This window comes from Globicephala melas, chromosome 9 (assembly GCF_963455315.2).
Source record: "Globicephala melas chromosome 9, mGloMel1.2, whole genome shotgun sequence".
Classification (NCBI taxonomy): domain Eukaryota; kingdom Metazoa; phylum Chordata; class Mammalia; order Artiodactyla; family Delphinidae; genus Globicephala; species Globicephala melas.
Window position 1 is genome coordinate 85,996,985 of NC_083322.1, and position 24,680 is coordinate 86,021,664.

A 24,680-nucleotide genomic window follows, 5' to 3' on the forward strand; every position below is an offset into this window, starting at 1 on the left:
CTGACTTGAGCCAGATGGTCCTTTTTGGGTAAAACCTAAAGGACTGAACCACCTCTAGCCTCAATATCAGGTTTACTCGGGCATCACTTTCTCTGCAGGTTCCCTGACCATTCCCCTCCTGTCCCTGCCCCTGTAGCCAGTCACCCAAATCTGCACACCCTCCACCTGCAAATTTATTGAATCTATGCCTTTATTTTACTTTCACCACTACCTCCTGAGGCCATCTCTCACCCACATCAGTGTGATAACCTCCTATCTGGGCACTCAGAACAAACACAAAAGGTATTGTAAAGAACATTTTTTTGTCATTTGCTTTAAAAATCTATAGAAAGGCATTTAAAAGAGATTTTAAAGAATAGTTGTATTCCAAAGAAGTAAATCCTAACACCTCCCAACTCAGAAAATTTTAACTATGTGGAAAGCATTAACCTGATATAATATTACAATCAGGATTAAATTTAAGATAACAGTATAATCCACATTTGTATCAACGCATTCCATAATATCTTGTAAATCTGTTTCTGAAATAATCATTTTACTATAAGGAAACAATTAATATTTACAAATGTAAAACAGTGCCTAGTACTTCTTATTTAAAAATAAAGAAATAAGAAGAATGGTAAAGCTTATTTCTAAAAGGTTGCTTCCTTTCACTGTTAGAGAGACTCATCACTATGATTCTAAGAAATATTTTTTTGTAATCTCGGTTTGATCTTTGAACCACTTATTCAATTTAAAATTGCAACTAAAACTGGTATCAACTTTTACCCCCCCGCCCCGGGTTCTATTTAAATAGTATCATCCCTAGTATAATTTAGAAAACAATAGATAAGTAACTTTCCACTTTTTTTATAGGGAGTCAGGCCAAGATGATCAATCTAACAGTCAATCAATCAATCAATGAGTCAACCAATTATTAAAAATATTTCTTATTTCTGAGGTACTCAGAAGGCTAGTTATTTTCTCGTGATTCAGTCCCACTTCCCTTGACTTTGGCTGTCATTCAGGAAAAACTAGGAAATGTATACACTTTGAATAGCCTTTCCCACTTAAGAAGTAAAATATCATTTAGAACTGACATTTACATAAGCTGTGTGGTGATCCGTTAGCAGTCCACATGCCTCTTATGTTGGCCGTTCCCTCTGCTGGGCTACCTCTCTGACACAATTCAAGCCTTTGATCAATGGTTACATCCTCAGTGGCTGCCCCCTGGCTGCCTCCAACAAAATGCTACTCCTCATTTGATGACCCCTGATTAATTTTCTTCATTGCATTCATTATTCCCTGACATTCATTTGTTTGATATTCATCAGCATGTCAGCCCTATCAGGGCAAAGATTTTGTTTTGTGAATCCTGTCTCCCCAGTGCCTTGAGAGCTACTTCACACAGAATAGGAGCTCAGTGAATAGTTGTTGAATGAACGAATGAACGAATGAATGAATGCAATTTAGGAAGCACTTTAAACTCTAGGAAGAAAGTCTTTTGGAAATGCAATGATACCATTATTATTATTGTTGTTGTTACTGGCTCTTTTGTAGCATTTCTTTTCAGCAGGATAAGGAGATGGAGGTGATTTATAGCCTCTGTCCACCAGCACAGAGACTGTCACTCTTCTGGGAAAGCTAGAGGGGCAGCACATTTGTTCTCCGATGCTGAGAATTGTTAGGGCAACAACACTGCATGGTTTGGCTGATCCTGCTTTTCTGTTCCTCTACTTAATATCTTTCTCTGATGGCAAAACAGGCTACAAGTATAAATTAGCTACAATTGGATGAATAAATGTATCAAAGGCAACCTACTGTGATATTTCTTGTGGGGCCCCCCTGAACTAAAACAGACAACATCATAACCATATTTTCAGACAAAATGTATTCCTGGTTAACTCATAGTTCACTCTTGTCACCCAGTTCTAGGATTTAGGACTACAGTGGGAAGACATTTAAGAGATCATGAAGATGTACACTCTCACTTTACAAACAAGTTGTCAGGGGTTCACACAGGCTCCACCACTTCCCCAAAGTTACATGACAAGGCCAGTTGGCAGAGAAAGGACGATATGGCCCGACTCCCAATCCAGAGTTCTTTTCCCTTCCCCATTTATATCAACAACAAAAGTTGTTTATCAACAAAAATGAGTCACAGAGACATGGAAATATTCTCAATGAAAAAATACATGGCTTAAAATATCTACATTGAAAAATTTTTTTTCTTATTTTGCATTAATGACTATTATTTACAGGGAATCAGAATACTAGGTGGAGCAGTGTATGGAAATCTCCATGATTCCTACGTATGACTACTGAGATAGGCAAAAGTAACAGAATATTAAATAAAGGGAAGGTGATAGGATGTGATTGGTATTTGGAAGGGAAGTTGAGGCTTTCCCATGAAAGAAGTGTGAAAATGACAATAAGTTTATTATAAGAATGCAAACACATCTTTATCAGTATAACGTCTATAAATATAATGCTCAATTCTAACATGTTAGTGTAGACAGTGGACAGGGCAGACAGAAGTGAATTTACCATGAAGCTCATGGAGCTTAAGCTTCAGGGCTCTGCACTTGGATGAGCACCTTCCAAGGCCCTGGGAGGAACTCTAGCCATGTGTTCACATGACCATGTTTTATAACATTTGCAACCAATTGAGACTGCTGCCTCCATTCTTGACTACTGCCTTACCATGTTACCCTCATGCCAGGTGGTGTTGGAGTGGCCATGGCAGCTTTTGGGATCCATTTAAGGGGAAGTTGAGTTGGAGATATGTTATGTGTGTGTGATACAGTTACATAGTTATGCAGGTCACTTCTATTCCATAGTGCAGTCATCCTCAGCGTAGAAAGAGCTTCTAGGAACATGCCTACCACCCACTGTGATGAAGTACCTATGTCATCATGACTCAAGAACAGTGGTAATAAACTGTTCAGTGAGTGACATCAATTCAGAGTTGCTAAGATTGGTCACTGTGCAAGAGAAGTCAAAATGCCCTGCAGTCTTGTGGTTCATACATGAAAGAAATTAAGACAGAGATTTTTACAATTTGCTAATGATCCTAAAGATGTACATGATATATCAGTAAGGAATTGTGAAGGTAAGATGTTAAATAAATGAAAAAAAAAACCCTCTGATCCACCAAGCTAGAGGCAGAATTATTTTTCTAGTCGCTAAATAAAAATATTATAGAATTGTCATATGCAGAGGCAGTTTAAGAATATGCACCCAAAAGTCGTAAGAAAAGAGTATTTCAGGTAGTTAACAAAGACGTTATGTTATATTTTTGGATTTTGTGATGCTTGTGGTATTGTCAACTTCTAAAGATTTGTAATTTGTTGTGATTTCTTTTCTCATTCTAAATAAATATTCACATTTGTACCTAATTTTGAATGTGTAATTTTGTATTCTTTTCCTTAAAGACAACCTAGCCCTCACCCAAATTGTGTAAGGTTCAAACATGGACCCACAAAACCTAGACCCACCCCTGTACAGAGCATGCCCTGAAGCGTGTTCCTGCACATTTCACCAATGTCTTAACTCACACGGGAGCACCAAGGTCTAGATTACATGGTTCACTTTCCACTCTGCTTAACATGGCACATTCCAGTGACAAATGTATTGTAATGCAGGACAACAATAAAAAGAGAATGAGAAGATATGGTTCTTGAAACTATTTTCCTTCTCTATTACTTCAGGCAGATCTGGCTCAATTAAAATATTCTTAAAAGGAAACTATCACATTACAACTAGATTAGGATGGATGAAATGACTTGTAAGTAATTGTTTGCTTACATAAGAAACATGCCATTCATTTTTGGACTGTGTTGGAGACCACCTGGGTGAACCTCAGGAGCTCAACAAAAGCCAGTGAGAACCTGTACCTTCCAGGATTTACTAAGTGGAGTGTTTCTGTGCAGTGCTGGCTGAGAGGCTCTTAAAGGGCTGTTAGGGTTTATAATGCCAAGAATACACAAGCACGTGAACAAGTACCAATTATGTGCTAATCAATGAAGCCCATATTAAGCACACTGAAAACCTGTTCATTGTGCAGTAGCCCATTAACCATAATGTACATGTCTGGAGGAGATGCTAGGGAACTTCCTAGAGACAGCAAATTCCCAAAATTCACAAATAAACTTCTTCCTTTCTTCTCATCTCTCTTGGGTGGTTGCCATAAAAATAAACAACTTAAAAAATAGCTTGATTTAGTATAAAATCAAGACTACTTAAAAAATAGATATATTAGTCATTTATTCTATTAAGAATTCAAGAGTTACTCCCTTTCTCAAAATAACAGTCATACAAGTCCATAATCCCTTAAGGTAAGATAAACTTCAGGATCCAAATTACTTACTTATTTACTTAATTTACAGATTTCAGAAAGGTAACATGGTAAATATACCATATGTTATGAAACATCCCCAGCAAGGTCTGAGGCAATACCCTATAATGAAACATATTAATATTTCTACAGTGAAATACATGAAGATTCACGTAAGTAGTATAAATAAAGATTATAAATAGCCTTAAATCATTTCAAGTCAGGTTTGGCTGCCAAATGAATTCAGGTCATGGGAGGCTTTGCCATTGCATAACTATTAAAAAAAAAAGGTTTGTGGTTTTTCCGAGAGTTTTTGTATTGTAATATGGAATTACAGATTAGGAATTGTGAGCCTGTGTCTCCAGTAGCCCTCTCTATTTCTTTATTTCTTTTTACTTTTATAGTAAAAGGATAAATCAATTGGTTTTAGTCTCCCAAGCCCAGGGTAGTTTTATTCTTATTTGGTTATGCCCTTCTTCACAAAGCCCCAGACTTTTCAAAGTAAATCAGAACAGAAACAATAGAAGGAGCTACTGCCTCTTGGGGGTTCGGTAGTGGTTGCCGGGAGCAGGCTCTTTCCTCAAAGCTCTGCCTGAAAAACAAGCTGCCTTTTTAAATGTGGCACAGGGCCACAGAAGGAGAGAAGTGATCTCGCAGAATTTATAGATGGGGAAAAGCACTGCCAGAAATCATGCCTCTAGATAGTGGAGCGGGACCCATAAATACTGAAGGCTCGAGGAGTGTCTGGACAGAGCCCTGCTGAGGATTCTTGCAACCCAAGCGCTGCTGCTGCCATTCCTCAAAACGCAGACCTCAGAGACAAGCAGGGTGCCCAGAGCTGCATGGAAACAACAGCATTTGATATAGAAAGATCATAAAGTGATGAAATTGATGTAATCAGGCTACTTAGAACTCCCTGCTAGGACTGGAGCAAATCTTAGCAGATTCAACCCATCCTTTCATCTTTTCAAGGTAGATAAATGGAGGACAGGGCCATTAACTAGAGGTTGTAGTGAATGGAAAGAGAGAAAGAGATGAATGAGGAACTTTTAGAGAAGCTTTTAAAAGCCAGACACTGTCACTCCCAGGGGATTTTACATGTTACTGTAGGCTAAGGCATTCAAAAAAGGGACTTGCCTCATTCTATATAGTGAAAAATGTGATGAGCAACATGAAGATATTGGTATAATAAGCAGTTCTGGCAATTATCTATATTTTTTTCCCCCAGAGAGATTTTTAAGGACAGTACTACTCACTACGGAGAAAAGGCTCATTGTATCCACAAGCACTGAGAAACACAGTAAAAGCTTATTTGCCACCGGGCAATTCTTCTAAGTAATTCTGCCACAAGCAAGTCATGGACCGTTATACAGATGATCAATATTTTGATAGTTGCACAAACTTCTGCTCAAACATTTCACTGGAGGCAGCTGTGCATGTTTATTTTCCAGTAACAACAATGATGTAGAACAATGATTATACTATACTTAGGTTTTTATTTCCTTCATTACCAAGTCTTCCAGAAAAATCCTAAGGGCGTTAGCTCTCCCAGCCCATGGCATCAAAACAACCTACCATAAGTAGAGCAAAATCTTTGTAATACGGCTAGTCTAGAAGAAGTACTACCTAATGCACAGGACCTAAATTGTGACTGCCGGTTTTAAGCAGATAATGCTGTAATTTCCAGGATAACCAGTTTTATATATTTCTTAGTTTTCATGTTTGTTTTATTCCTCTCCTAGTAGAAGAACCTAAACTTTTATGTACCTGTTCATACTATTTTGCAATGTGGCACATCTGTATAAATCTGTTTCATTAGCTTATACATTTTGTAAAAACTGTAAGCAAGTTTGTCCTTCAGCAGTGAGTTAGCTTCTTGCCTGGTTTGCCCTTTGAAGCCAGTTGTTTTGGTTACTTATTACCTTCATGGACCTCAGGTATCCACAGAGTACTTGGATACTGTTCTTGGCTGAGCACCAGTCTCCCTGGCTCCTCTGAGGCATTCTAGTAGCTGCTGTCCCCACATCTAACCCTGTCCACACATCCTGCCATGCAGCACTGCTTCAGGCTCTCATAAAATACAGGCTCAATTCGCCTGGCCTGGGCCTGCACAGAGACAGCAGCTCATGCCTTGATGAAGTTCAGAGACTGTAGCCAAAGGGGAAGCAGTCTGATTTGTGGGTAAGAGGCAGGGAAGGAAAAAATGGTTACTGTATCGGATAATGCTTTGTGGCAGCCCAGGCGGGACGCGTCCTGGGGCTTCTCAGTCCCAAATGACAGGGATGGGAATTGTGACTGAAAGGAGCCCACAGATATTACTTTAATTAAGAATAGTTCCATTCCACACAAGAGGAAATTCTCAAATTACTCTTGGATCTGTCAAGAGCAAGTGAATTCAATTTTGGTAAAATATGATGACCGAAGTTGAGATAAATCATTATTTTATTAATAGAAATTGTCGGTTTAGAGAAATCAACATGTCCAAAATCTTCGGCTGCCCCAAAAGATCAATTAAGCAATTATTTGAATATGAAAATCCAGAATTTATGTCTATAAATCTGTTTTGCCCACCAAAAAAATACCTTTGGGGGGAATTAAGCATATTTTTAAATGAAGAAACATATTTCAAGGATAGTGTTGCAAAAAGGACCATTATATGAAAGTAAAATTTCCATTTTAAGCATCTACTAAAAACTGATATTAAGGATTAAGAGAGGTCAAATAAAGTAACAGTAAAAGAAATCCTAACAAATATTCTATATTTATGCTATACACAGGCTAAAAACACGCTACCTTGAATGAAACTCAAAAAACCTCTCTCATAAAATATAGAAAAAGAGCCAGGTTTTAAAAGCAACTCTTCTTCCCCTTATGCTTTATATTTATTTTTAAAATGAGGCTACTAGTAATAATTTTTGTTTTGACTGACTTTATTAGCAAACAGGCTATTAGATCTGCAAGCCTTTCCTTCTGAATAAATGTGACAGTATGTGATTTATTGTACTTAATATTTTGCTCCTTAGTCACTTCCTTGGCTGAAATTCCCAAACCTCATTAGGTGACTTCTTTCGGTTTACGGCAGACGGACAATGACCACAGGATATAAAATGAACAGCTGTCCTCCTCCCCTTTGTACCTTTCTCCCTTTCATTCCTATTCCCCATTCCCTCACTTCCAAAATATTTGTATTTTTTCCTTTTTCCTGCCACTCCTATAAGAGAGAAAGGGACCAATTCCCTCCTGGTTTATAGAACGCCATGCCATTTCCAACCAATTTCAGGTGCCCAGCCCTTTGCAAGTTCCCTCCCAAGTCCACAACATAGAGGTTTCATCAGATCTTATGTTGAGAAAAACACAAGGAAGACAAATGCAAAATGTGTCAGGCTTTGCCAGGTTCCCTGCTGAGCAGCCCTCCTTCCCTGGGGTGGAGGCCATAAACCAAGCCCTGGTGCTCAGGCCTGGCTCATTTTCTAGGAGGATTGATCCCCACCTTTGGCAGCAGGTGCTAAATAACATCCCTCTCCACCCCCAGCAATCTGGAGACTCAGCATTACCACCCTTGTTGCAGTTCGGGCTTTGACCTTGGTCTCAAGGTCTTAGAATGGCCACTGCCTTATCTCCCTGAAGGGAGCCATCGCTCTAACCTTCCTTGTGATGCTGAGTCTCTGGGGCAGTACCACACCTGCTCTTGTCAGTCTCCCTCCCGAATGATAAAGTCCTGCCTTTGGATCTCCCTCTTTCCTGGACTTTCCAACAGGCTTCCCTCTCACCCTCCTCTGTGGTCTGCACCCCTCCGTTTCTTCTCCCACATGGACTTCCCCTCCCCCACCTCCACCTATTTGATAATAAACTTCTGGAAGGCTGGGCAGTTTCTTAGATTTTGCTTTCCCTACAGTGGATGTATTCACATCCTAAAGATCTGTGATAAAAGAATCCTTGATCAAGAGTCCTTGATTGATAAGAAAGTGAAAACTGCTGGCTCAGACCAGGTTTTAATATTGCCCATGGATTTCATTCAGCATGCCCCCTTGCCTCAGCAGTCAAGAAGGGTCTAGTATTGAGCACCAACATGGAACCTCACTAAATCTCTTTCCTAACCTAAGAATAGAATTCAATTCAGTTCATATTTATTTAGTTCTAGTCGTGAGTAAAATTCTGCCCTAAATACAAAGAGGGATCCTTGTACCCTCCTTAGTCCTCACGGAACATTTAAGCTATAAAGGGTGAAAGTGGATGTGCATAAATGGCCAGAGTATATAAATCAATGCAGAGTGAAGTAGGCATCACAAAGTAAATACAGAGGAAGTAGGGGTTCAGATATAGGAGGATGTGGCAATGAGATGAGTTTTCATGGAGGAAAGACCATTTAATCTATATCAATGATCAACTGCTTGTCATCCTATTGTTCACTGTTTTATCCCTTCTACTAGAACAGCCTTCAATAAATATTAGTGAAACATAGTTATGAATGAATTATTAATATTTATTTTTAAGCCTCATCAAGATGAGTGACAATGAAATAAATATTTCAAAAGAGAAAGGGTACAGTATCTTTCAAACTGTATTTTAATTCACGTAAAGACAACTCTTTAGTTATCAGTTTCAATAATGCAAAGACATAATTAATCTCAACAGTCTTTGCCAGAACCTTATACTTAGTAGCATCTTACAATATTTCAGAATATTCCCCTTTATTACGTAAGATAGGACTTAAGAACTTGGGGTGAGATGGATTTGAAAAATATATAAAGTTCATATAAAGTGGTCTTTTAAATATACATTCCCTAAAAAGGTCAACTGCAGGATGAAGAAGAAGGATAACCTGAATTAAAATCAGTTCCAAACTTTAATTATTAAATAGATAACCCAGAAGTGTTCCATATATAAATATTTCAATTTTTATGTTAATATAGATTCCTGAAGATCTAAAAATCAAGTAATAAACAAATCTTATTTTAATATCTTTTATATCCAAGAATCTTAAACTCAAATAAAACATGTATTTAACCTTAAAAAAGCACATGTGTTAAGCTAATTTTACCATTAAAATTTTCTAAACTTCTGTTTTTATTTATGTATGTTTTGAGCTCAAGTCACCAGAGATTTTTTTAGCCTCATACTCAGAGATTCCCGTGTTTTCAAAAGAGTTTTTCATGACTTCATAATAAATTCCCCAAGGTCTTACTTACTTACTAAGGAAAGTGACTCTTAAAAAAAAGGGAGAGTCTGATTTAGAAATATATCTCAGGATATTCACAACAATTCCTACCAAGATATAAGAGGGCTCAATTTCTCCTCCTTCTGAATTAGCTGTTCCAAGAGTTGAGGGACAGTTTCTCTACTGAATCAAGTTCTAAGTAATTAAGATGTTTGTGAATCAGGCTTGAGGGAAAAACTTCCCCCATGCTAAATGCAATATAATACCTCTTATAAGTGGCATTTATTCATTACATCTATTTGAGAAAGATCTCTTTTCTTTTACAAAGCAATCTTCCAATTCAGCAATGAATACCTCTAACTTTGTAATTTTCTGGTTTTTATTTTTCAAAATACAAAATGAGTAGCTCTCATTTATCTCAGAGACTCGGTAGCATGTACAGCACAAAGGAGAATAATTCAGGCCTAAGAACATTTTCATATCTTAATCTGTAAATATAAAACATTTATGATATAATGCCTTTCCTCTGCTTGAGGTGATTAAAAACAAACAAAAAAGCAGTGAAAAAAAAACCAAATAAACAAAACTACACAGGACTTCCCTAGCGGTCCAGTGGTTAAGACTCCACGCTTCCAATGCAGAGGGCCCGGGTTCGATTCCTGGTCAGGGAACTAAGATCCCACATACCGCAACTAAGGGTGTGCACCACAACTACTGAGCCTGCGCACTCTAGAGCCCGTGCGCCACAACTAGAGAAGCCCATGTACCTCAATGAAGACCCAGTGCAGCCAAAATAAATAAATAAAAAACACACACAAAACCCAAAATTTTTAGGATATTTATAAGTAAAACCAAAGAAAAAAGATACTAACTCTATAAATTATGAACAAATAAAAGATTCTAGCTAGTTCAATAATAGCAAACTGATAAACACATGGATATGTATTTTCATCTACTGGCTTCACTAAAAGCATAGTTTATTGGTGATTCTCTGTTTCCTTCTGGGTCACCTTTTCCATTGACTGAGGTCCTCAGATCACCTCCCCCAAATTTCTTGGCGTGAAATGTCTGCATCATACCAATTTAGCACTTGGCTACATAATATTACAGATGTCTCTGTAATAGTTACTTGTCATTCAGGCAAGAAATATTTATGAGCATCTACTAATTTTGAGTCCCTAGGCTAGGGGCTGAGAATAGCATGATGGACAAGACAGATTTACCTCCTATAGCAAACCGTTCTTCATAATGTATGTTTTTAAATGCTTTACTTTCAATCCCCATTTAGCCAATGGATTCTATTAATCTGAAAAAAAGAGCTGGGCTAAACTGAACAAGCATATTACTTGGCAATTTCTTGTTGAGTGAATCAATGCAGATTTACATTAAGGAAGGGACAAATCCATTCTTAACACAACTGATCTTTCTTAAGGAAGATCACACACACATTAAGAATTAATTTCATTATATTTCTTTATTGCTCAAGAGAGAAAGAGGTCCTTTTTCCGACCTCTATTTCCTTCTTAAAACTCCCAGCTGATGCAGATTAGCTCTTCAGATGGACACAAATGTTGTGACATTTCTCACAGCCACCCCAGGCGGTCCTCCTGCTCTAGGAGAGCACTCACGTTCCCATTTTAAGCCTTGCTTATGTCACTCTACCTCCTTAACTGGAAAAACTTTGTCCTTTCCACTGACTCATGCTGTTGACTTTCAGGGATTCTCCTCTCTAAGAAGCCTTCCTGTATTGCTCTACTCTGCAGGACCTAACACCACGGGGACGTGTACACACGTCCATCTATGTTTATAACAGTCTGGCAATTCTCTAGACGTTTCATGCTCCATATGCATCCAGAGGCTTCTACCACACACTAAACACTGTGAAAATGTTGTTTTCTCACTTTTTTGTCTTTCCATAGTTAACGTTGGCTCATAAAAGCCTAACCAGACAACAAATAGTCAGTGAAATTTTGTTAGGTGCATAATGGATCCAAAGCACTACCAGCACTTCCCTTGGACCGAGGACCCTGCCTGGGAAAACAGAGTTTGGAGGCATCTGTAAAATAGTGGTTTACAAGGGCATCTTCTCAAACTTTTCTTCCTGTCCCAGAGGAAATCTAAAGGAAATGGGTAAATGCCCCTAAGCTTACAACCATAAATTCTACAACTTGAATCTAATGAATCAAGTGAGGATTGTAGCAGATCGATGCCTCAGCACAGAAATGGATATGAAATCTTTCACTGGAATGGAAAAATGAAAAGTTGTTCTAAGAATATTTTAGGACATCTTTCAAGATGATTTAGCTGTTGATAACCTGGTACATTTCAACTTGCAGAACTGTGTTTTCAGGATGCTTTAACTTTAAAATTCATTGGGTTAAGATAGTCTGTATATTTATGTGTGTGTGTGTATTTAGAAAGAGTTGGGATAGCATTGGTGCTACACATTGGCATGATAGAGTTTATTTGAGACACTCCTTAGTAATTCAAGACATTTCTATATGGACTATCTTGGATAACGCTTGTGATGAAATTAAAATGTTTATAAGAGCAATATAAAAATATCAAGACAATAATTTATTCAATTGTGGTTATATAGCCATAATTATGAACATACTTATCATTGAGGCCATAAATAATGACAGAATCCCCTAGAAAATGGTCTATATTACATCTGAATCATCATGATATACAATGAACATTTAACATCCCAGAGGACCCCTTAAGGAGTGACTCTAAATCTGACCATATTTAACCACACTATTTGAATAGATTTGGAAAGTTCCACAAGACACAAATAAATATAAATGTTGAACTGTCTATACACAGTGGGTTTTTTTATAACACACTTAATATAATGTTTGAAGAGAATATGAATTCAGTGGCTACTTGGCTGCGATTGCTACTTTGGTTATTGTGGGGCTTGTGAAGCTCAGGATGAATATACACAATTATGACGTTTCTGGAATTTGTGTATGTGCCCCAGTCTAGTCCTCACACCACACATACAAACAGAAGAATACTACTCCAAGCATTCATCATGAGATACACAGAACCATTTCTGGAAAGTTCTGCCCGCTATGCCTATTTACTACAACACCATACAGCTCATGGTTTGCCACTACATTGTTTCTCAGCCACTTTAATACTTCTTAGTTCCCAAGAATTTTTATTCTCAAAACGCAGTAAGCAAATTCCCCAATGAAGTCGCTAGGCAGTAAATTATAATTTCTTTAACTAAATATTTTGTTTCATTCCCAAACAATGACATGTTAAAATTTCACTTTTTATTCTAAACCTCCCACTCAAAAAAGATTTCTAAGTGTATTTTTTAGTTATAAACTTGACATAGCTATCTATCTATCCATCCATCCATCTTTTTGCAACTCCCTGATTCAGTTACTCTTCCAGTCTTCTAACCTGGTATTCAAATCCATGCTTTGTATAATACAAGCAACTCTCTGGCTCACTGAGCTGCAGCCCTCTGGCTTGTGGGGAAATCAAGGATTCTTGCTAAGTCACATTTTTGGGTCTAGTCTCAAGCCTCTGGGCATGGTGCTTGCTCTGGGTTTTGGGTCTCAGGTACCAAACCTTACATTCTCTGATAAACACACCTTCTTGGTCCTCTTTCATCAGCTCTATTGTTGATGGTAGGGTGCTGTTGAAAGGTGGGGAAATGAATCTATGCCAGCTCCACAGTATACTCTTTACTATTTACAAAAATAGAATTTTTTTTTCCTTTAAGGAAGGATAATTTGATTGGTGCTGGATCTCTGCTACCATGACTAAAATTTAAATATAGTAGAATTGTGAGGCGTATATTTTAAAGAGGATTCTTTTGTGTTCTTTAATTGCATAAAGATATTATCTGAAATTAATATTCAAATAAATACTCAGAATACAGATAAATAAAAAATCTAGCTTATATTTTATATTAATAGCATAATGAATTTAAACACATTTGTTCTGGTTAAGAACCTCTAAGTTACACTAGCCCGTCATGCTAGAGTTTTAAAAATCTGTTTTTGTAGCACCACAACTTTTTAAAAATGAGCTTTTTTTCTGATTATAGAAGTGTTACACGCTCATTATAGAAAATTTAGGATACACTTGTTAATAGATCAAAATTTAGGATACACTTGTTAAGAGATCAAAGAAAATCGTCTTTACCAAAAAACGCATTATTTTGTTTTTGCCAATGCTTTTCTTATGACCACACATGGACTTCTGAATAGTTTGTAAATTGTTATAGGTAATGCTATCAATGTTAGAAGAAGAGTCCAAACCGTAGTCAGGCAGGTTCGCATTTTTACTTACAGAAGCTGAAAGGAGGCAACCTGAGGAAAAAGTGACAACTGCAATACATGACTTGAAGAAAATTGTTCTTAGGCACAATCAACCACAGTGGCTGTGAGAGCACTGATTTGCAGTTAGGACTAGAAGGCTAGTGAGGGAAACAGTCCTTTTGCTAACGGGGGATGCCCAAAGATATGAGGGTGAAGACAGTGGAAAGTGGAGGATGCTGTCTCAGGGGCATGGCTGCTAGCAGTCCTCATGTCATGGAGAGAGGCCAGGAGGTTTCCATGTTAGGAGACCAAGACCAATAAACTAGCCCCCATCTAGAAGGCAACATCTTTCTTTACCTAGAACATTCCCTTTGGAAACTTGTGTTATTTATTAATATACACCTTTGAAAATTCAAATGGAAAATAATATAATAGACAGCAAAACTATAAACACTTGATCAAAAGATACCTGATTTTACTGAACGCTTTGGGTAGAAATTTTTGGCTCTAATACAAAGGCACTTAAAAGAAATACTGCCAGATACAGTCATTTTAAAATTATCTGTGTCTGAATTAAACATAGATTATTTATGTCAAGCATGAAGCCTTAATCGGTTTCTCTGAACCACCAATGATTATCTTTTCCACTGCCATTCAGTAAGAATGCAGGAAATTTAACAGATTTCAATCTTAATCTGAGGAAAACATTACTAGTAAGGTAATTCTGTATAATATAAAAACCCAATACATTCAAAATCCACATGTAAATACCTTTAAGATGTTTCAGATTATTTGGATTATTTTTAAATACCACTTGCTGTCAGAGAGAAGTGAGAACAGGATGTAGCATTTACAATTTTTTTATTTCACTTCAAAAATGTTTTAAATTATTTACTGCAGCGTTAAGACTTACTCTCCTCTAAATCTAAAAGTATTTGGCACCATAATCCTGCTAATACACTATGATTAAACAAACACTTCCAAGTTAAATTGCTTAACTGCTAAAAAACTTACCAATGGAAAACTGGAGGACAGAAGCTGTTGTTGTATTAAGGCCTGTGGTAATCTAGAAAAAGGAATATAACAAAATAAGACAAGATAGAGAGGAGGAGAAAGAGCAGAAGATTGAGGAGGAGGGAGAGTATAAAGGATAGAAAGGAACCATAAACAGAGGTTACGTTTATCCAGCGGTTAGCTTACTTCTATCGACATGTCAGAACACAGATGTATTTCTCTGTGAGATCCTCACTTAGGCACTGCTGGTACATTTCTCAGGGTCCTATCGAAAACTCTTTTTTAGTATAATTTACCAGGCACGTAACACAGTCCCCTCCACTCACCCCACCACCTCCTCTCTGTCCTCATCAACAGACCTGGGGCCCAAGAGAATATCATAAAAAGTGACCAAACAAAAATTGGGACCAAAATTAAGAGCAAATGAGAAGCGTAAGAACGTTTTGAAAAATAAATAGAATTACAACAGGTAGAAGGTGCAGGATATCTTTGGGGGAAGATGAAAATGTTATAAAATTGATTGTGGTAATGGTTGCATAATTTTGTGAATAAAGTAAAAACCTTGAACTGTATACTTTAAATGAATGAATTGTAGAATATGAGGATTATTTCTCAATAAAACTGTTACTCCCCCCAAAAGTAATCAAACTATAGGCCTAGAAATACTCTTCCAACACATTTCTATTATTTTCCCTTAGTTTCATGAAGAAGCATGCCTAAATAGTTTTCCCCCTTTTAAAAAAAGGAATGGTACCTTATTTAATTTTAAATAAATTAAAATTTTAAAAATATTTATTTATTAATTAATTCTTTTGTTCATTCATTCATTCTTTCTATGGAGTAGTGACTTTGACCCATACCAGCTTAAGTAAGATGGGAAATAAGGTTCTCATTTTCAATGACTCTTTTGTTGAGTTTCTGACCCCATAAGGTAAGGAAGGTATGGGATGCCTCCCATGACCGCACCTTATAAAACAAAAAGTGTATAACTGTGTTTTCAACATGGCAGAAGCAGTAGACTTCTTAAATGTCATAATAACATCCTTAGACTTGTCCCTGCACTGTGTTAGCCCCCATGTGATGGAGCCCACAATGCAGAAGAGTCAAGAGATACCCAGTTCATGAATCACCATGGGAATTCGTGGACAAACAGTGAGCCAGCCTCTTGAAGTGCTAGAATTCAGCTGAGATGTGAATATCAAAAAGTTGAATTGCACTTCCCATTTCTACAGCACAATTTGGAAACATGACTGAGCATGTGTTTTAAATATGTGGCTTTAAAGTTCATGAAGAAGCAGAAAAGGTAATAGAGGGGAGGGCAAGACAGCCCATTTTGTAAGTTGTCTAGATATCAGTATAGGTATCAGCTCCTAATTGATTTTAACCATAGCAAAAATCACTAGTGTCAGGATGTCAGGTAAAATTCTCTATTGAAATCTCTCATTATCACAGAATATTTAAGAGAAAGTTGGCCCACCATGCTCGGAACTGTTTCCTACTTCCTTCCTCTCACCAGAGTCGTTAGGGAAAAATGCACTAATAGAATTTTCTTTAAATAACAAAAATACTAGCTCCTTTTCAAGATTCCTTTAGAAAAGGTTAGCAGACATTTGGTGCTGTCCAAAATGCCCAAAAGACATTTGGTCCACTACAAAAAGTCCTTGATATTTGGTCCTGTCCAAAGCAATTTGATGTGGACCAAACAAGCTCATGGATGTTTTGGATAGATCAAACTTCAAGGACCCTTTGGTGTGGACCAAATGTCTTATGAACCAAATGTCTCATGGATGTTTTAGACAGAACCAAATGTCCTGCGAGGTTAAAAGAAATCTGTTTTTTTCCCCGCATAACTTTTAAAGTAAGTTCAACTACTTATCCTCATGGGTGTTCCACTTGGAAATTTTGATCTTAAAGTCCAAAGAGGCACATGGAAATTTTAAAAATTTTTCACAAAATTGAATGAATGCTCTTTTCCCCCTCTGATTTTATGTAACTGAGTAGATTCCCAGATGAGTTATGAAACACTCCTGAATATAAGTTCTTTGAAACAATGGTATGGTATTATATAAGTTAAAAGCACCACGGCTATTGTTATTGCTAGTGCATTAAACAGACCAGAGCGTCTTTGATACTTATGCTGGGGGTGTAATAAATGACGCTTTTGTCACCTGGGTGATCAAGTTTCACAGCCGTGACCTCTGCTAGCAAACAGTAAATCACTTGAAATAGTGCCAAATTTCAATTACATGTGCTAACTGAGGGTGACCCTAGACTTCGATTAGTCATTGATTCCACACTTTTTTTTCTTCACCGGGGAAGCTAAGGACTGTTGACTCCCATTCTTTTACCTTTACCCATTTAGTTTATTAGTAACACTGTCAGCTACGAGAAAGAACAGGAAAGATGAAGAGAAAAAAAAACAATGAAGCATTGCCTATAAAACCTATTCACCTATATTCACATTTGAGTATTATATTTATTATTCTTGAGTTCAAATATATGATTTCAGTCTGCAAAGTTATTAAGTCTTTACATGGGACATTCTGAAAACTAAAGGACCTCTTAAAGAGATTTTGATGAATATTACAGCGACTATGAATGTCTGAGAGAGAACTTTTCCCCTACCAAATCTCACTGCTCTTAAATTATCAAATCAACTCCAAATTATAGAAAATTAATATGCTGACTAAATGAATCTGAATAATTCACTGCAGGCTGAGGCTGTTCATTCTATGCTTCTTCGCTGCAAATTTTCACTTAGTTTAATCCTGTTTTAGCCCAAACTCCTCCTTGTAACTAAAATGCATTTCCAAATATGAGAGAATAATTGAGCAAATATTTTATTTTTAAAAAATGAAGAGTACCATGACTACTTTTGTTTTAAGCTCTGAGAGAGCACATTTTCTCTTAAAGGAGTGGGTAAATGAATTCCTCATTACCTTCATTTCAGACTAGCAAAATGAATCAAGTTAGGTGCCACCCCCTGAAATATGGAGACTTCCCTGAAGTAGTGAAACGTGTGAGGGCTGCACAGCAGAGCAGCAGTGGCAACTGAAATGCGTGGTGTGCCCATGTGTAAGCAGGTACCACCTCTCACTGGCTCTGAGTTTTATTGAAATGAAATAGCCATTTGACTAAATTCACAAAATGGAAATGCTCTTTTAGGCATTTTAAAAAATAAAGCATTAACCTACTAAGGTTCTTTACCTGTGGTCGGTGGTTCTTTGTTTCACAACTTCAGTAAGAATTGGATTTATGAAAAATTTTAAAGGATATTTTTTTAAAAAGTGATGTTTGGGGCTGATAACTTTCATCAGTTCTCACACACAACTGTTTTAACTGGATTCGGTTTTGAAGTGCCGTGCAAATATTTGAATTTTAGTGGACAACAGCATGTTTACTGACCACTGAATTCATCACTTTTCTTTCGATTGATCTTTGTCTTGTAAACACAACTTGGGTACAATATATATTTCTGCTCCTGGGAGGCCAATATGGTATAAAAATTATTGGAAATTAGAAGTTGCCAGTGTGTAAAATGTAGATGTCATCCTTATCTTTGTTAATGTATCTTCATTCTATTCCCTTTGAGTCTACAACACAATTCATCCTAGGAAAATACTTATGATGAAATATAAATCTGTGTATGTTTTTTCCTTTCTTGGATAAAGAAAATTATTTTGAATATTTTCCTTTTTAGTCGAAAGGCTGATCTCACATTAATTATATAACACAATTCAAAACTAGCCCACTGGGTGTATAAACTCTAATGCTAAATAAACTGGGATACAGTGAAACCTTCAGGATTAAATATATTACATGGGATCAAATAAACTAGATACTTCAGTTTCTATGCTACAGACATATGAATTCTGGTATTATATTCTTAGATATGTTTATTTCTTATTAATCAGAAACAAAAAAGAATTTACCAAGCATTTCCAGAAATATTACTGAATGGGTGAACATTCTAAAATAGGCATTTATTCTAAGCTTGATTAACTATGACAAAAATTTAATTTTGTTTTAAGGTTTATAGATAATTAATTCAGTCATGGTACATTATTTAAGATGTACTAGCAAATCTATTTTTTCAAGGAGAATTTCACTACAGAGTCACATTTATCTGCAGGAATGTTATAATATCTTGTTAAGAGTTGAATTATGAGCACCTATTATTTTAATTTGCATCCAATTAACTCTGTTTGTGTTCTAATTTCAACTAAAAACTCTTCAATTTATCAATGTTCTGAAGCTTGTATGTTTAATAAATTAAATTTATTTATTGCCATGAAAGGAGTATTCAAGCAGCATAAAATAAGAACCATGTTATAAAAACTAATTGACTTTCACAATTTGATAACTAAATCTTATTTTAATTACCTAGCAAGGTTTTTTCCTCCTTTTTACTGTGGAAGCCAGTCTTTTGGCCACTTTTTAAATTAATGAATTGGAAACATAACGTGTGGTGGAGGGGTGAAAAACACAACTTTGTTACTAAAAGTTCCATCATAAGGAAGATGTGGGACAAAAAAGGAGAGGCATTGAAACTCAAGTCAAAAAGCAGAAAAGCAAAGCAAAAGAGATGTTGCGAAAAGAAAATTAGATGCAAAGAAACTGAGCTAGAAGTACAACACAACAATTGCTTTTATATCCTTTTTCAAGAATGTGAAATGAAGGTAGTCTTGGTGCCAGAAAGAAGTAGCAAGTGACAACAAAAGGCTCACTAGCCACATGCTGATGGCTAGTGGTTTTATTGCTTTCAATTTAGAATGCTCATGTTTCATTTTACATATGATCCAAGGACTTACCTTTGGCAAGCAAAATCTAATCATCTAAATTGAAGTAACCTACTACTGAACAATTTGGCATAAACCAAAATTTTTAAAAAACTGGTTTATTCAGTGTGCTCTTTCATTTCAAAAAAATTCATTAAAGTTCCTAGGTGGTTAGGAAACAAAGTATAAAAATAATGTGATAAAATTGCTCATCTAATATTTTTGGCTTGCAAGGAGAAAATAAGAAGTGTAAAAGTAAAGCTTTATACAAGAACTTATAAAGACACAAATTATTTAGCTATGATATATATATATGTGTGTCATATATATATGTCATGCCTGTCATACCCATATTTTTAAAAAGGCATATAATCACAAAGATGCCCTATGTTTAATGAGATCCATTGATGCTGCCAGTTTTATGACTGTATTCTTTATTTTTTACATTTGAAAATAAATTAGAAAATCACTGCTCCTAATTTTGAGATATTTGCAATAGGACTCATAAATAATACTGCAAATTTTCATCTGAACTGGAATTGGGTAGGAAAACCTTTTGTTGGCAAAAAGTTCAGTAAAGACTGTATTTGGAATAATGTACATAAATAGCACATACTTACCAATTCTCTTGGACCATATGGCTCACAGAAGGTGACAGCATTGCCATGCATAATTGCACCACACTGTTCTCCAGTCTCACAGTTGTTACATTCAACCCTGTGGGAACACAGAACACAACCTCAGGTTGTGAACTAAGTAGCACAATGTGGTTTATCACTCAGGTAAAGAAAGATGTAATAGTTGTTGTTATTCAGTTGAAATCAACATTTCAAGGAAGATAATGGTATTTTGTATTGTGACATGTTAAAGAAACATAAAAACAAAAGGATTTGAACTTCAATCCCAATTCTTTCAGTTACTCGTAATGGTGGGTAAGTTACTTAACCTCCCAAAGTTTCAGTTTTCTCATCTGTAAAATGAGGAAAATAATATGGACCTAAATATCACATAGTTATCATGAGGATTAAATGAGAGAGTGTACATAAAACACAGAGTACAGAATCAATCTCACAGTAGGCACTTAATGGCCGCTGGTATTATTATCAATCATTACATAATATACTATGCCCAATACAAGTATTTTGCTAATATGAAAGATAAGCAAAGTAATATACACTTATATAATGAACTAAAACCATATATCTCTGAAATCAAAAGGTGTTTTACAAATTTTAAACCTTTTTCTTTTGAGTTATGATTAATGTCAATGTTTAAAATAACTGTCCTTAAATAGATTTGCATGTCTATGAAATATACTATGTAAAAAATAATGGAATCAGATTGTACTTAATCCACATAGTAATATGAAATAAACACAAATTCTAATTCAAGCAAATTTTGGAGACTGAGTTAATGTTAACCTTGTAAATAATTTAATTAGTTGCTTTATTATTATAAAGTGAAGTGGCTAATAAAACCTTAGAACAGAATCTCAAAAATAAATATATTCATGTCTTCAGTATAAATTGATAATATGAATATTCTGGATTTGACTTTGCATATTTACAATAACATTGACAATGATTTGCATCCTGATACTTCAACCTAGAATCATTACATGTACAAAGAAAGAATTATGTTTCCTCAGTCTGAACCTCAAAGCACATGAGAGCTGTATTTCATGCAGAAAGGACATTTTCAAAGACTCACATTCTAGGTGCCAAACATTATTGAAAGGGCACCATGCCCTTTGTTTCTGAAGATCATTGTACCAGGCCCTTTTAGCTGTTTGCTAATCTCAGAGAAAAAAGGGAGCAGGAAGCCCTATTCAAATAGGAAGAAGACAAAAGTGTGAAAAGATACCAGGTAGCCCATAAAGCCAAGAGGCAGAAGCACAATAAGTAAGTAAAAACGTGGCCAAAAAATCGAGGTATTTCCTATATGTGTATTGCATGGAATAAATTATTCTAATCTTTTGAGCTGTGTTCCTATACAAAGGCGATCAACAATGTCAAGAAGCTTTGCTTTTTTAAGAATAAACAGAGAACAACTTCTGATATAGAATTTTTAAAGGTAGTATCTCAAATCTTAGTAGGAGATTTAAATCTTCTCTTGATTACCGTGAAGCAAGATTCTAATAACATGTCCTTGACATTAGAAGAGGCATAGTAGTAGCTTCATAAAGGCAACAAATATGTCTCTTGTTCACCATTTTATGCCTGGCATGCTGTATTCCATAAATATTTGTTGAATGAGTGAATAAATATAAGGCAACTTCATAAGCAGAACTATTATTAGGGCCTGAGATCTAAAGCACTTCAAATAGAACCTGGCATACGTCAAATAGAGCAAGCATGATGTAAGCGTTAGCATAAGTGTTAGCTATTATTATTATTATGGATTTCTACCATTGTCATCCAGAACAGGTATATTAGTTTTTTCCCCACACAGGGAACCTACTATATGAACTTCTTACTACTATTTTTCTATTCTTAAAACTACACATTGGGGCTTTCCTGGTGGCGCAGTGGTTGAGAGTCCGCCTGCCGATGCAGGGGACACGGGTTCGTGCCCCGGTACGGAAAGATCCCACATGCTGCGGAGCGGCTGGGCCCGTGAGCCATGGCCGCTGAGGCTGTGCATCCGGAGCCTGTGCTCCGCAACGGGAGAGGCCCGCATACCAAAAAAAAAAAAAAACTACACAATTTTTCCCAAGGAGTGTGATTATGATAAAAGTACAGAGAAGTAGCACTGAACTTATAGTATGCTTCTTACTTATTGATAGATGAGGATTATTTGGCCTCCAAGGCATTGTGAAATGGCTCAAAAGAAATATAAGCTTTGACAGAGAGAAATTAAAAGATTGTTCAACCCTCACAATGACTATCTGCCATTTTCCTCCAGTGATTCTAAACTAAAAGCATCATTGTTGATGTGAAGTCCGAGGTCTGATATTTGAATCCTCATAGCAATCATTCTCTCTATAAATATTGATCAGCACTCCCCAAATCAACTGTATATCAGAAAAACTGTATCTGTATAAATACATGTATTACAAGTCTCCATCACCTACAGTTTTGATTAAATAGGATTCATGTGCAGCCTAGGCATCTGTATATTGTTTAAAGGTGATTCTAGCATAGGTAGCCTACAGCCTGGCACTCGGGAACCAGTGAATGGACCACAGATGTTTGATGTGTTTGGAGAACCACTTCTATTTTGTGGAATAACAGGAGTTAAAAAAACAATAAACACAAGAAAAAGGAAATCAGATACAGCTTTGTCCCCACTTGGCTCAAAAACCCCTCTGGACCTTTCTTTGTTGTGCTGTATAGCTCCAGAAACTTAGAATAAAATTACAAAGGCACTGGTACCCTGTTGAAACTTAAAGATTCAGAATTACCAGCTATTATTCACTAAGTTGTTGCTACCTGGAGGTACAATGGCTTCATCAAGGACTGATGAAACAAATCTGTTAGCTTCTTGTCAAGGTCTTTTAAATGTCCTTTGCTTGAATTTCTCACAGTATGTCTGGGTTTGTCAACATAATTTATTTTGAAAGCACGTCCCTCTGGGTGGTCAAATCCAACCCACTCTTAGATGCCAATGGTGTTATTTATTCATTTATCATTCATTAATTCATTCTTACAATTAACAACCATATGTTGAGAACCTATAGGCAATATGATGAGCTTTAGTGGTACAAAGACCAAAACAAAAACAGTATTATTTTCTTCCAGGAGTTTATACTCCAGAAGGAAAGGCAGGGAAACAAGCACACAATTGAAATATAGGGTGCCAACGCAATGATAGCTATTTACTGCATCCTATTATGTGCCAGATATTCTAAAGCCTGTTTGAATCTTTCAACTTCTCTATAAGATAGTTTTCAGTGTCCTCGTTTTACTAATAAGAAAACTTCGCTCCAAAGAAGTTAAGCATTTGCTTGAATCCTACAGCTGTAAAGTTGACAGACTGGCAATCTGGACCCAGGACTTGCTAATTCCAACACCCATCACGTTTTCCATAGCTCTTCACTCCTTATAAAAGGAGTACGTGCTGGCTGTGATGGTACCTAACTTAGACTAAGGAAGTAAGGGAGAGCTTCCAAAGGAGGTGGTCCCAGAACTGGTCCTGAATGAGAAATAGGAGTTAGTCAAAGAAGAAAGGTGATGGTGTCATAGGGCACAAGGAATGCAGAGATTATGATACAAGTAAAACTGCTACTTCAGTGTGTTAGTGTGCCTGGAACCACACTGGTACATGAAGAGGGTGGCACAGGATGGGGCTGGAAAGTGGCAGCCAGTTCATGGAAGGTGTCATGCGCCATTTACCAAGTGATAGATACTGCACTAGGAACTCTACAAACAGTGCCTCAATTAATTCATATATCCCGCCTTTATTTTTATCCACATTTAGAGGATGCTAAAACTGAGATTTAGAGACATTAAATGATTGTCCAAGGTTACACAGATTGAAAATTATAGAACTGGGATTCAAACTCCCACTATTTTGCTTCCAAAGTCATGATACGATCCAACTTTTAGGAAAATTACTCTAACAAATAATGGATTAGCGGTAGAAAAGACTGGACTGTTGATATAACACAAGTAGGACACAATAGTGCCTTGAAATAAGGTGGAGATGAAGAAAAGAGTATCACTTTTTAATAGAAACATAATATGATCCACATATGTAATTTTCAACTTTCTAATGGCTACAGTAAAAATAAAAAAGGATAGGTGAAATTAAGTTTAATAATATGTTTTATTTAACCCAGTATACTCAAATTATATTTTAACATGTAATTATACAAAATTATTAATGATATAATTTACATTCTTTTTTCATAAAAAGTCTTCAAATTATGGGGTGTATTTACACTTACAGCACATCTCAATTCAGACTAACCACAGTTCAGGTGATTAATAGCTGCATGTGACTAGTGGCTACCATACTGGACAGCTCAACTCTAGGGAATTACAGGGCTTAGAAACTGACTGCTCTTCTGGTTATGCTGACAACTGGAGATGACCAGCTGACAATGATTATATGTATTTGAACTTCAGGGAAAGCAGATCAGCACTGACAGGACAATTTAAGATATGGCTGAAATCATAGGAGTGCAT

The 24,680-nt window shown here is 36.4% G+C and overlaps 1 protein-coding gene across 4 annotated transcripts in view; it reads right to left on the reverse strand.

The window, feature by feature from the left end:
• The window catches only part of RELN (reelin), a 522,413-nt gene that overhangs the window by 241,559 nt on the left and 256,174 nt on the right, over positions 1 to 24,680 (reverse strand). For all 4 annotated transcript variants that reach the window (XM_030834331.2, XM_060304789.1, XM_060304788.1 and 1 more), the window contains exons 7-8: positions 20,172 to 20,268; positions 14,774 to 14,825 (exon numbers count right to left, since the gene is read on the reverse strand). In XM_030834331.2, the coding sequence (XP_030690191.2) occupies positions 14,774 to 14,825; positions 20,172 to 20,268 (149 nt within the window). The remainder of the gene's footprint in view (positions 1 to 14,773; positions 14,826 to 20,171; positions 20,269 to 24,680) is intronic.